The sequence below is a fragment of the Phytophthora infestans genome, genomic scaffold, assembly GCF_000142945.1.
Source record: "Phytophthora infestans T30-4 supercont1.9 genomic scaffold, whole genome shotgun sequence".
NCBI classification, from domain to species: Eukaryota; Oomycota; class Peronosporomycetes; order Peronosporales; family Peronosporaceae; genus Phytophthora; species Phytophthora infestans.
The window spans coordinates 540,694-552,571 of record NW_003303750.1 but is presented as its reverse complement, the minus strand read 5'-3'; the positions used below and the strand labels follow the sequence as shown (position 1 = coordinate 552,571).

The window sequence follows — 11,878 nt, the reverse complement described above, 5'->3', positions numbered from 1 at the left end:
TTCGCTTTTTCCACAGGCAACGAATGGACATTCTGCAACAACGTAAATACCTGGCACGATACTTACTCCAGCTTCCTCTATCTCCATCAGTGGTGTCGTGCAGCACCTCACGTTATGACCGGCTTCTTTACAGCGGCTGCATGTGAACGTTTCTCGTTTGCTTCTCCGCGCGCCCTTCACTTGCGAGTTGAAAAACTCTGCAATTGCCTTGCTATCATCATCGCTGTGTACATCACTAGGTACACACTGACGAACTATTGGAGCCGTTGACCCAGCACATTCACCTCGGTTTGGCGTTCTTCTTTTACCAGTTGCAAAGTCTCTGGCTTCTTTCGAGCGCTTGCGTGATTGACCAGCTTGACGATATAACGGTGGGGGCTTGACTTCGTTTGTCTGCTCAAGTTCGTCAAACAGAGGAAGACTGATAACAGTGGAGTCAAAGGCCTCTACCATTTTCGACACAGTGTAAGTTTCATGGAAGTAGTGCTTGATATCATAGTCCGGAAGTCCACTATTTGTCTGCCTTGATAACCAGAAAGCGACTGCCTGCATGTGACGGCAAGGGACTTGCATTTGTTCAGCAACAGTGCATCGAGCGCAAGCTCCACAATCCATGTTTACTTCGTAGAGATGTGCGTCCCCACCTAAACCGCGGCTATCGAAGGCGTCAAAGACGTAGAAGAGAGACTCGTCTCTCTGTACGACTGTCTGATGAGCTACCAGTTCTTTCTCGTTTTCGAACCCCTTCCGAGCGTGAGGAGTGATATCACAACTTGCACTATTCCACTCCTGGACGAGCTCCTTACGCTTCTGCAAAACTTTGAGTGCTCTTGTACAATACGTCATGACTGAACCTAGCACAAGTTGGGTCCGCACACGTCCCCATAGCAGCCCGTTGTTCTCTCCTTCGACAGCTCTCGTAGTGCGGATACCAAGCAGAGGCAAAGCGTCGCCGTGCTTTGGGATAGAAGACCAGTTATCGTCTATCCACTTTAATTCCTTTGTTGTTGCCTTCATATTACCGACAACACACCAATCGCTGGGATGAATACTGCTAAGGTAGCTCCAAACGTGCTCCTCTACGATCTTCCCCGCGAAAACCTTTGAAATTCCGGCAGGATACTTGGATGCTATTTTATTTTTGATGAGCTCATACCCTTCGGTTGTTGAAGCGCTTTGAAGCAAAAAAAATATCGTCGTTTACGGACTTCAAGTTTAACCTCAGAGATTTGAATCTGTCCATGGTGTTAAACCTGATATGCAGTGTGCACAACTTGAAGTGTATTTTCATGTTGATGCGAAGCAACAAGGCTTGAGCTGCTAGCTGTTTTCCTCTGTCACAAAACGCAGGCTGAATGTTCATCTTTATACCAGCGACAATTCAGTTCTCGAAAACCAGGCAAAGTTGTCGACGGTCTCTTTGTGAACGAAGGCCACTGCAATAGGCACATTTTGCTTGTTCCCGTCTATACCAATAATTGTCAAACAAATACCATTGTACGACGGATCCTTCATGTGCGTGCCATCGCACTCCCAAATAGGTAAAAATTGCGTCTTGCACATTCACAGCACTACCAATAGATAAAAAGGCTCTATAAAGCCTCCCCTCTGAGTCCAACTGACAACAAACCCGTCAACCCGGGTTATTCAGTGCAAACTCGCGTAGATAGCTAGGAAGACGTCCGTACTCAGCTACTGGGTCAAATGGGTTCTGGTTTTTTGCTTGTGTAATGGTACGGTAGGCCATTGCAGGTTGCTTGGAAATGTCGACACCGTGAATTTCACTCATTGTCTTTACTACCCGCGCTAGTGAAGTGCTATGACCAGGAAGAATAGCTCCACGAAAACCAGGATGCTCCAACAGAAACTCAGTAGTCATTACAGCAATCCCAGGGCAAGGTTGTGCGTGGTTTAGCTTCATTTAAGAGATATACCATGATCCACTTGGAATATGTGAGAGTTTAGCTGTAGGCTTTTTCCGCCGCTGCATGGTCGCTTCTTCATTAATTTTCGATTGACGTTTGCGTGACAAAGCTATAAACCAGCTACTACCGTTTTTGTGCTCAGAACACAGCCATTTTACGTGGGTCCCGCCACCTCCTTATTTCCTCTCGGCACTTTTGTTCGTGTTAAAGGCGTAGTGTTTGATAAAAGAACCTGCCGTCTCCAAACTCACAAAGTGTATGTGCTTCTCGGGTTCTGCATATCCAAAGCAAGATTTCAGATCAAACTTATGCGCCTTACCCTCTGAGGAACGCATCCTAACCGGCGAAAGCTTATGTCTGCAGTTGTTGGTTTTTCTACCAACCTTCGTACTAACAAAAGGTTTATACTGGGAATACCTCAGAATACCCAAACATGATTAATTTTAACTAGTACAAATATAGAGACCTCGCCATTTTATTCTGGCCAATCAGATTCATTGTATCTTCTTCTGATAAATCCATCGCTCGTTGTATTATTATCCTGATAAATATCCGCGCTTGGGGTGACGGTGGCGGCTTCAGAGAGGTTTGCAGTGTATTTAACGCCGTTTGGACCGTGTGCAGCCCAAACGCAGCATTGATGCGACTAAATTGAGGCTTGGCTAGCGATTTCGTGAGTGTATCTGCTTGCAGTGAGGACGGTGGGCTCAATGGCAGTTTGCCGTCCTTTCATGCATCTATACTTAGTATCAATGGTCTTTTGCGCTCCCAACAACTTCACATTTGTGATGGGTCGACGTACTCGACGTACAGTGTTGGTTGTGGCGCGGTCGCTTTCCAATTAAATCCTGTAAGATCGTTGTTGTCCGACAATCTTCTTCGGCAGCCATATCGGCAGCGACATACTCCCCGGCTGTGCTCGACTTGGTCACGAGATGTTGCTTGCGGCTGGTCCAGTGCGTTGAAGATACATATACGCGCAAAAGTATACCAGAGATGCTGCGTCGGTCACACATGTTGTTGGCCCAGTCAGCGTCAGAAAAGGCCTGAAGGCATTCGTTTACCTCGGTCACGACAGCCCTTCAGATACTGCAGTACTTACAAAGGCTTGATCCAGTGAGATAGGCTTGTATCCACACAGCCTTTAGCTGCTTGACCTACAGCGAATGCAATGTCTGGCCGAGTTATTCTAGCATCGATGGTCGACAGTCAGCTATTCCAAACAGGTGGATATTTCCGGCAACTTGCGTTCGGTGATCCAGAAGAATTCCACCGTCAAGCTGAGTCGCCATCATACCTTGGGAATGCCAAGATTCTTTGCATCGTAGCATTCGGCTACTAAGCTAAGCATTCGTTTCATATCCGAACCATGCTCATACACAATCAAGATGTCATCGACATACAGCAGGACGATGAGTAGCCCGTCGCAGTGTATACAGCACACATATTTGTCAGCTGTAGTGGGGAGTAGGCCGATTGGCTTCACGAATACGTCAATCTCATCTCGGCATGCTGCGCCAGTTTGGCAGAGACCGTAGAGCGCCATATCTAGCTTTCACACTTGATATTCATGACCGGGTTTCTCAAATCCCTTCACTTGCCGTAGGTATACTGTCGACTTCAGCGTTGCTTTCACGAACGCGCTTGGTACATCTGCCTGACGAAGACGGAGATTTACCCCCCCCCCCAAAAGTGACGGCCTGTATTATACACGTTTTGTAGGGAAGGCTTATCCTGTATAATACACAATAAATGGTGCATGAATGATCTGTTAGTTTTTTACCTTATTTTGCAAACGGTCATAAAAACGCTAAGCCAAAGAGGGATAGGTATGTGAAGCCTGATCCCCATCCTTCCTGGTGCGGTGTGCGCAGGCGGTGCATTGCACAATTTTTCATAAAATAAAAGTTTAGAGGCATCTCAGCGATATGTGGTTCACGCCAAATAATTATAAGAAACTGCAGGGATTTTCAACGTCACTCATTTTGGCGCTCATTTCAGAAAACTCCCGCTCCCAGTCAGATGTCGGGGTTTCGGGCCCGGTGGAAGGAACTACAACAGGAAGGCTGGTCTTCCAAGACTCCTACATGCCTCTCAAAAGACCACTCCTATCTGAAGCCCGGTAAAAGCAAAACAGACGTGCGCGGAATAGACTTCTTTGTAGGGGAGAAGGAGCTGATGTCGTATTTGGATCGACTAGACCTTGATAAGTTGTTTATTCTAATGATGTATTGAAAACCTGAGCCTAACCGTTGAGGCGTGTATAGATGTGTTTGCGAGGCAAAAAGAAGATGAACGACAGACCGACGACGCCACACACGCATCCGCGAGGCCAGACGATGAAGCCACTCCACCTGATGACGATACTACACCTCCAACAGGTATATTTTACAACGCCTGTACATTACACCGTACCTGTCTAACACTATCGTGTATTATGCAGTTAGTACAGTGCATGAAGAGCCACTCTCAACCACCCCAGTACGACAACAGACGCACCCCAGCTCTCCAATACCATCTCACTCCCGTGCACCGCTAATTGCTACTTCGCCGCATGAAGATATGACGACGATATCAATGCTTTATTTTCGTCAAGCCCAGACAAACCCGGTACGTTTACTGTGCCATCCATACAATTCGAAGGAGTTGTAGCTAACTCTTTTCAGCGTTGTATTTTTCCAGCTGTGCCAACCACTTCAAGGCGCAATCGGTACGAGCTGTTTGGGTCTTTTGATGAGTCAGATGACTCTAACGACTCTTCGCAAAGCCCCACAAATGTGCAACAGTCCGCAGACGGCGATCGCGTGGACGCGGCATCGAACGCTGCGTTTTTCAGCTTTATCTGGTAGGTTCAAACGTGTATGTACACGATATACAATTCCTATGTATACATGATAATAACAACTATCATGTATATTTTTTATCAGACGATCCTAACATTGTAACGCCCGGCGATGACAAGTATGTCTTTGCAAGTCTTGATTCGGACGAGGAGAATGATAATTCTCTGTGTACGACGATGTCGAGGAGCTGGAGTTCGCTGAGCCTGATCCCAGCATTGAAGATGAAGATGTCGTCCCACCTGAGCTTCCATTTGATGCGTATCTACTTGAAGCAGTAGGTGGTGCTCACGAGATTGCACGTGACAACCTCAAAGCTGATGTTTTAGCTGACATGAAGGAAACGGGTGGTCTCCAGTACACAATCAGACGCCTTACCCATACATGGATGCACCCTACGACATGCGTCGCGATGATTGGGAAAATAATGACTATCCGTATCTCTTTCGCGGTGAGCATGAACCAACTGCTGCACCGCTGAGCGCTGTTGAGACCCCAATTGGTGCATTTCTCAGTTCGTCCCGCCATACTTACTAGAAAGAATTGCGGGTGCTAGTAGCGACTACTTTATGGAGAACCTGGACGCGCAAGTGGAGGATCTACGCGCCAAGCAGCTAGATAGGAAGCTGAAAAGGACTCATTTCCATGTCTCACCTCCGGATATCATAAAGGCTAAGCTGCTGAGCACGAAGGACATTTCAGGCCGAGAAATTGCTATTTTGCTTGGATTATTTATTGCAAGAACGATAGATCCCAACAAAGAGAGGTTTGATAACCATTGGAAGACTACAGATGAAGGTGCTATTCCTCGGGGCTGTTTTAACGCATTTATGACTAGAGATCGCTTCTATCATATCTCGCGGAACCTCCATTTTAGCAGCAATGCTGACGCAAGAGCGCAGACCGATCGAGCTTGGAAACTCCGCCCGGTGATTGACGTGCTGCAAGAAACATTTCAGGCCAGTTTCATCCCACCTCCAATAATGGCGTTTGACGAAGCGATGTTTCCGTGCACGTCTCCATTCAACAAGATGAGAATCTTTATGAAGGACAAACCCCATCGCTGGGGCACAAAGCTTTTTATGCTGTGCTGTTCCAAGTCTGCGTACTGCATCAGGTAAGGATAAGAGCGTGCCTTCGGGCACGCTCTTTTTTTTTCGTTTCAAGTCTCCTTGTCGTGTCTTCGGCGCGCTAAAACCTTTTGAACTATTGTGTATACTACAGGTTTGAAGTCTATTGTGGAAAGCAACAAATGCAAGACAGTAGCACACCCAGTGATGAAAAATCGGGGCCTGCCGCAGTTGTACGGAACTTACGTCAAGCCTTCGGCGTCACCGGACCAACTGAGCGACGTCTCATAGTCACCGACAGGTTTTACACCTCTGTCGTGCTGGCTATGCAGCTGCTGACCATGAGCTTCTACAGTTTGGGAACAATAATGACGAACAGAAAGGGCCTGTGCAAAGCAGTTCTACCAAAGAAGACTAAAAACGGCAGGAATGAATCAAAGAAGCGACCGGCACACAGCGTCAAAGGAACGTATAACGTAGCCACCCTCCAAAAGGTGCCATCGATCAAGGCTGTCCGTTGGTGGGATACTCAAGCGGTGTATATGCTTGCTGCTGGAGAAGGTGCAGTACCAGACCGTATCGTACGTAGGAATCCAGTTGCTGATGAGTAGACAGAGTTGATGTGTTGACGAATCGTTAAAGACTATCAGACTTTCATGGGCGGAGGCGACGCTCACGACCAGTTGCGTCTACAACGTCAAGTATTCATATCCTGTATATACACATTTAAGACATCGTTTTAATATATATTGTACGTATCATTAGGTATTCACTGCAATTGGCTCGGCGTTACAAGAAGTACTATAAGTCTCTCTTTCTGGGACTGATAGACATGGCTATCATCAATGCTTTCATCGCGCGGCAACCGGGAAGCCAAGGGTTTCCCATGTGACTTTTCTGAAAACGCTTCATCTACAGCTCTATCAGTTGCTACCGGAAGATTGGGTGCAGCTTCTTCGCCACCGCGGGCATCACGCGACGCCAACGCGGGCACGTTCTGCGGCGATCGGGCAAGGTTGACACACGCGAACCAACACGTCGTGAGCTGCTCGGTCACGAAGACAGCGACGCTGACAATGAAGAAGAACAGCCTGCTCAGCAATCAGCAACTGTACGAGTTCGTTGCACTGCCCATCAGCTTTCTTTATCGCAGTCCATGTTTTGTTGTTCAAAGCACACCATAACGACTATCATAGCTCAGATTTTGTTGGATCACAAGCAGTATTGATGTGCAAGAAAACATATGATATCGACAAAGAGCAGCTTGTAAGTCGTAAGTGTTGTTTTTTTAGGATATGACGCGAATCCAAAGTCGTAACTCTGACGACGTAGTTCAGAAAAACCTGTGATAGTTTATAGCGGGAATCCGGTGCATCTTGACGTGGAAAAGGCACATCAATACAAACATTTATACTAAAATGAAGTCGTAAGTTACGACGTGAGTTAAGCTGATTCGACAGGGTTAACCCCCCCCCCTCCCAAAGCGAGCGGATTTCATTGCGCCTATTTCCCAAAACCCCATACACGTTATGGATAGTGGGTTACAATAGTAAGACCCAGCTATATTTTATAACAGAGTCAGTACAGCGCCCCACCCCTAGGGTCTTCATTTCTCGATATCGTGTATCAGGTATACTAACATGTCGATAACGCTGATATCGTGTCCGGAGTGAACAAAGCCAACACAAAATTTGTACAAAAACACATCTAGCGGGGAGTGAAGGGTCATATTTTTGTCGATATTAAGAGAAGGATTCCACATGGCGATTCGCACAAAAACATATATTCAATTCAAGTTATCTTTGGAGCCAGTACATGTGCTCTGACGACGATGTCACTAGCTGCCGTCATCGTTGGTGTCTGGCCGCCATCCTGAACGACCCTGAGAGGAAACACTTCCGATTTCAGCTTTAGACTGCGGCTCCGAGTCCATGACATGACTCCAGTGTCGCCTGGAGATGCCTGTACAGGCCGACGAGTGGCGCAAAGGAAACTCCGACAAGACGAGAAAGCGTAGGCAGCGTGCGTGCAAGGTTTGTTCAGTGCTAAAAGGCGTGGCCACGTCTCGAGGAGGGGAAACGACATTCTTCTTCGCTGAATGTAAGCTGAATCAATATCAAGACACGTGTTAGCCCCATGTGTATTCCTATGCAGCAAGGTGGAGCATTGCAGCAAAGGCGAGCCTACTGCGTGCTGGGATATCTGGCATAAACACTGGAAAAATGAGACTATGATCCATCAATTAGGACGCAAGCGTAAAATTCGAGCCCGGAAGCCCGCACGCGCTGCAAGTGACGGGACGCTCCGCTGTCAAAGTCCTCATGCCATATTTGGTAACACGTTTTGGGCACACCACCGTACAAATGTCACTACTTTGGACAAAGGAAGCACTTCGCGTCAGTCTGAGAGCCGTCTTCGCAGAAGTAGGTTGTCTGGAAAGCTTTTTTGCGGCCGCCACGGAGGAGAGCACATACTTTGCAGGAACGTTCCCTTCGTTTTTGGACACCTGAAATAACGATCCAGTCATCGAACAGGACGTGTTTTTGCCCATTTAACCGAGGCCGTTTGCGAGAGCGAATCATAGGTGACGGTGTCGGGGCAGTGAGTTCGTCAAAGGCTTCGGCTTAAAGCTGTAGCAGTTGTTTATGTAGGAGAAGATACCATTCTTCACGGGGTTTTGGCACAAGACACTTGATTCGACATGTTTCCTTGTGCGTCCGATATGCATTGACCAGTGCCATATCTACAAACCCAAGGAGTAGTGATTTGTAATACTTTTGGAAACGGAAGGATGTCTGGATCGAATAGGACTGGAGGCGGAGTTGATCATGGACATCAACTCCGCCCATCTATCGTTGGTAATCCGTAACGAGCTTTGGACATTTTTCAGTAGGCGGCCGCACGCTCTTGATGTTGCGATGAATAGCGTCCTCCTCCATGATCGGACCCGTTGCCTCGTATTCGATCCCTCCAGTGACTCGCAACCATGGTCGGGATAGCAACAGATCCTAAAAAGCAAAAGCGCCTCTCCCAACTGCAAGAGGACGCGACTTGCAGATCTTAACAACTTGCTTAGTGAATCCTAGTCGATTTATCATGATCGTACCCACCCCGTAGATACGCATTGACAACAGCTGAATAGCTAGTGGAACGGAAGAGTATTATCTGTCGATAACGACAAGTCGAAAGCCTTTAGATCGTTCTCCCAGCAAAGCCTTCATGTTTCGAACAACGGCTGCTGCTCCCGTCTTGTTGTCGAATGCTTGTTTATCTCAATCCCCACTCTCGCGCTTCCCAACGTACACGTCGAATCTATAGCAGTAAATTACGACGTAATAAATGTCAATCTTCAACGTTCAAGACAATAGTTACAACATAGCATAAGCGTACCGGTGACAGTACGCACTGCTAGAGTCGCACACCATGAGCAGCTTCGTACCATAACGATGACGTTTATCAGGCATAAACATACGCGTGATGTTGCGCTTTGACGTTGCCGGAAGGACGCCTTCGTCAAATGAAAACTTACTGCCCAGTGTCCAGCCTGATTGAAATCGCGATTGCAGCCGTTCGACAACAGGTCGAAGCTTCCACATTTTGTTCCGAGTACGTGGAGCCTCGTTGTTCACGACATGAAGGTCACGAATGATAGATGTGCATCGATTTCGAGCCATGAACTTGCCAATGTTACCTGCAGGAATCGCTCCGTCGTCAATCATTGCACAGTGCCCGAAAAGGGACGCGCCATTGGGCTCAGCATTCTCGCCACCAAGAGGCCAATAACATGCAGCATCTCATGGGGCTGGTATGCAGGCTCCGCACAAAAACGCCGCTCGATCTGCTTGTTTGTTTCAGGGGTCGCAGCGCCGCGCTTCTGCTGCAGCAACCGGATTCGTTTTGCTCTAGCGTTTGCCGTTTGCTTTTAGTAACGATTCGTCTCTTTGGTAATGCTCACCCACAGTTATTTCGGTAGAAAGTAGAACAGCACCATCATAGGGGAGTCGGCCAATTCCTGTAGCTCACGAGTAGGAGCGGCGACATCAGTAGACAAAGCAGGGTACTCGCCAGTATCTGCTTCAAGGCTAACTGACGGTGCGCTCCACTCAAACCGTCGAAGTGCGTCCTTGGCTATTGCATCAAGCGTCAGCGTGCCTCCCAATCCTTCCACAAATGCGTCAGCCATGTGAGCGATTTCCTCGTCAGGCACTGGTGCGTCGTCTGGACACTCGCGGCGCTCAATGATATCAGCATCACTATTGTCACTATTGTCGCTACCACTGGAATCGATATTTTCATACTCATCTGACAGCTCTTCATCTACCATGACATTGACGAAGTCGGTCGGTACAGCGACCTGGGCTTCGTCCTCCACACTACCACCGTCATTCTCACTGGCGCCTTCACTGCTTCTCCCGTTGTTGTCATCAGAATTGTGTGTCTCCGCTCCAGATAAAAGACACTGGAACGCCTTCACAACCATGCCCTTGTCAGACTGCTCCAGCTGGACAAGCTCGGAGTCGCTGGCCGAGCCGATCATTGCTGAGATAGTGTTCTGCGACAGCGAAATGGAGGTATCGATTTGTGAGGCGGTCACAGGATTCTCCATTGGAACATCTTCGTCTTCGCTTGCCTCCTCCTCACGCTCACCACTCCTGCTGCTAATGAGCCCCGATTCTATTGCAAAGGTGACCACGGCATCCTCGCCTACAATAATCAAATTCATAGTAAAAAAAATGCTGAAGAGAACTCAATAACGTACCAACGAGCGACTGCAAAGTCGAAGACGTATAAGTCCACTCGTTTGTGAGCGATAGATGCTTGAAGGCGATGGCGGGCACGTCCATCATACCTGCAACCGCTGCTTGCTTCTGCTCGATCGTACTCTTGCCATCGTGGCGAATTCAGGAATGAGGTTCACTCACCAACCGTCCGCTTGCAGTCTGGTCGGTGCTGCACATCTACCCTTACCCTACCCTTTCTTTGACTCTTGCCGATCGCTTTCGGCTTATATTTTTTGCCGCAGAAATTGACTTGATTAAAGTATCATGTTCCCTATTTTAGAGCCATTTCCTATTTGAAGCCGCAAACTACTTCGTAACTTACGCCTTTCGCCCTCATCAAAGTCGTAACTTACGACGTTGGTAACCGATGGGTTAACCTTACGGCCAAAACGAGCAGAAGACGCATTGGGGTCAGTGTGGCAACCGAGGCATACACCCCAGGTGCTTTAAGCCTTTTGGGGTCATCTCGTGCACATGCTTGAGCCTTAAAGATCTGAAAACAATTGCATCCATCTTTATCCCGAATTGCACCGTGTTATCCAGTGCTACTTCTCCGTCGGGTAGATCCACCAGTATACCAGATTCGTTAGCCTTCAAAACAGATAGCTCGCGAGAAACAGCTTCTCTCCAAAATGGCCCCAGCTTCCTTCGTTGTGCCTCTGTCATTTGACGGGACTCTTTAAGACGTCGGACATGGCGTACTGAGCTGGATGAACTTGGCGGACTGTAAGTCGCTCTGAGCGTCTCCTTGACGTGAGATGGTAGCCACCGCTGATTTGGGCTACTATGCCAGGACCGGTGAAGGCGTCTAACTGGTCCACACCTAAGAAGCCGACGGTGTTGCGTACCCAGAATTAGAATCTTTTGCGCCGGTGTCTTCATCCTCAGCTTCAGACACATCGTCGCCATCATGCCCGTCAACAGCATTCCCCAGGAGCGGTCTTCCCAGCAACCTATAGTCTTGTGAGGTCTTTACCCGTGGAGCCGGAAATCGAATATCCGCGTGAATGCCTTTTCGATCATATTTGTGTCCCACAAATGCAGCCTCAACACCCCGGGGTACACATCGAAGGCCAATACTTCGTTCTTTCGCAGGTACGTGAATTGTACCTGAGCTACCGCTAACGCTTGTATCTGCCAGTGAATTGGATACTGCAAGATACGCGATCCTGATTCGCAATGGTCGAGCAATCAAGTGGTATTGTGGCTTCGGAGAAAAAGGAGACTACACACTGTCGTCCGGAGGTGGAAGCATTGGACCG

The 11,878-nt window shown here is 48.1% G+C and overlaps 1 protein-coding gene across 1 annotated transcript; it reads right to left on the bottom strand.

Annotated features, from left to right (window-relative positions):
• Positions 1-644: 644 nt before the first annotated feature.
• Positions 645-1,363, bottom strand: PITG_05788 (uncharacterized protein; the record flags this gene model as incomplete). The annotated part of the gene is made up of 3 exons (XM_002997993.1): positions 645-655; positions 807-1,122; positions 1,205-1,363. The coding sequence occupies 3 exons, from the start codon at positions 1,361-1,363 to the stop codon at positions 645-647; spliced, it is 486 nt and encodes a 161-aa protein (XP_002998039.1).
• Between the last annotated feature and the right edge of the window lie 10,515 nt (positions 1,364-11,878).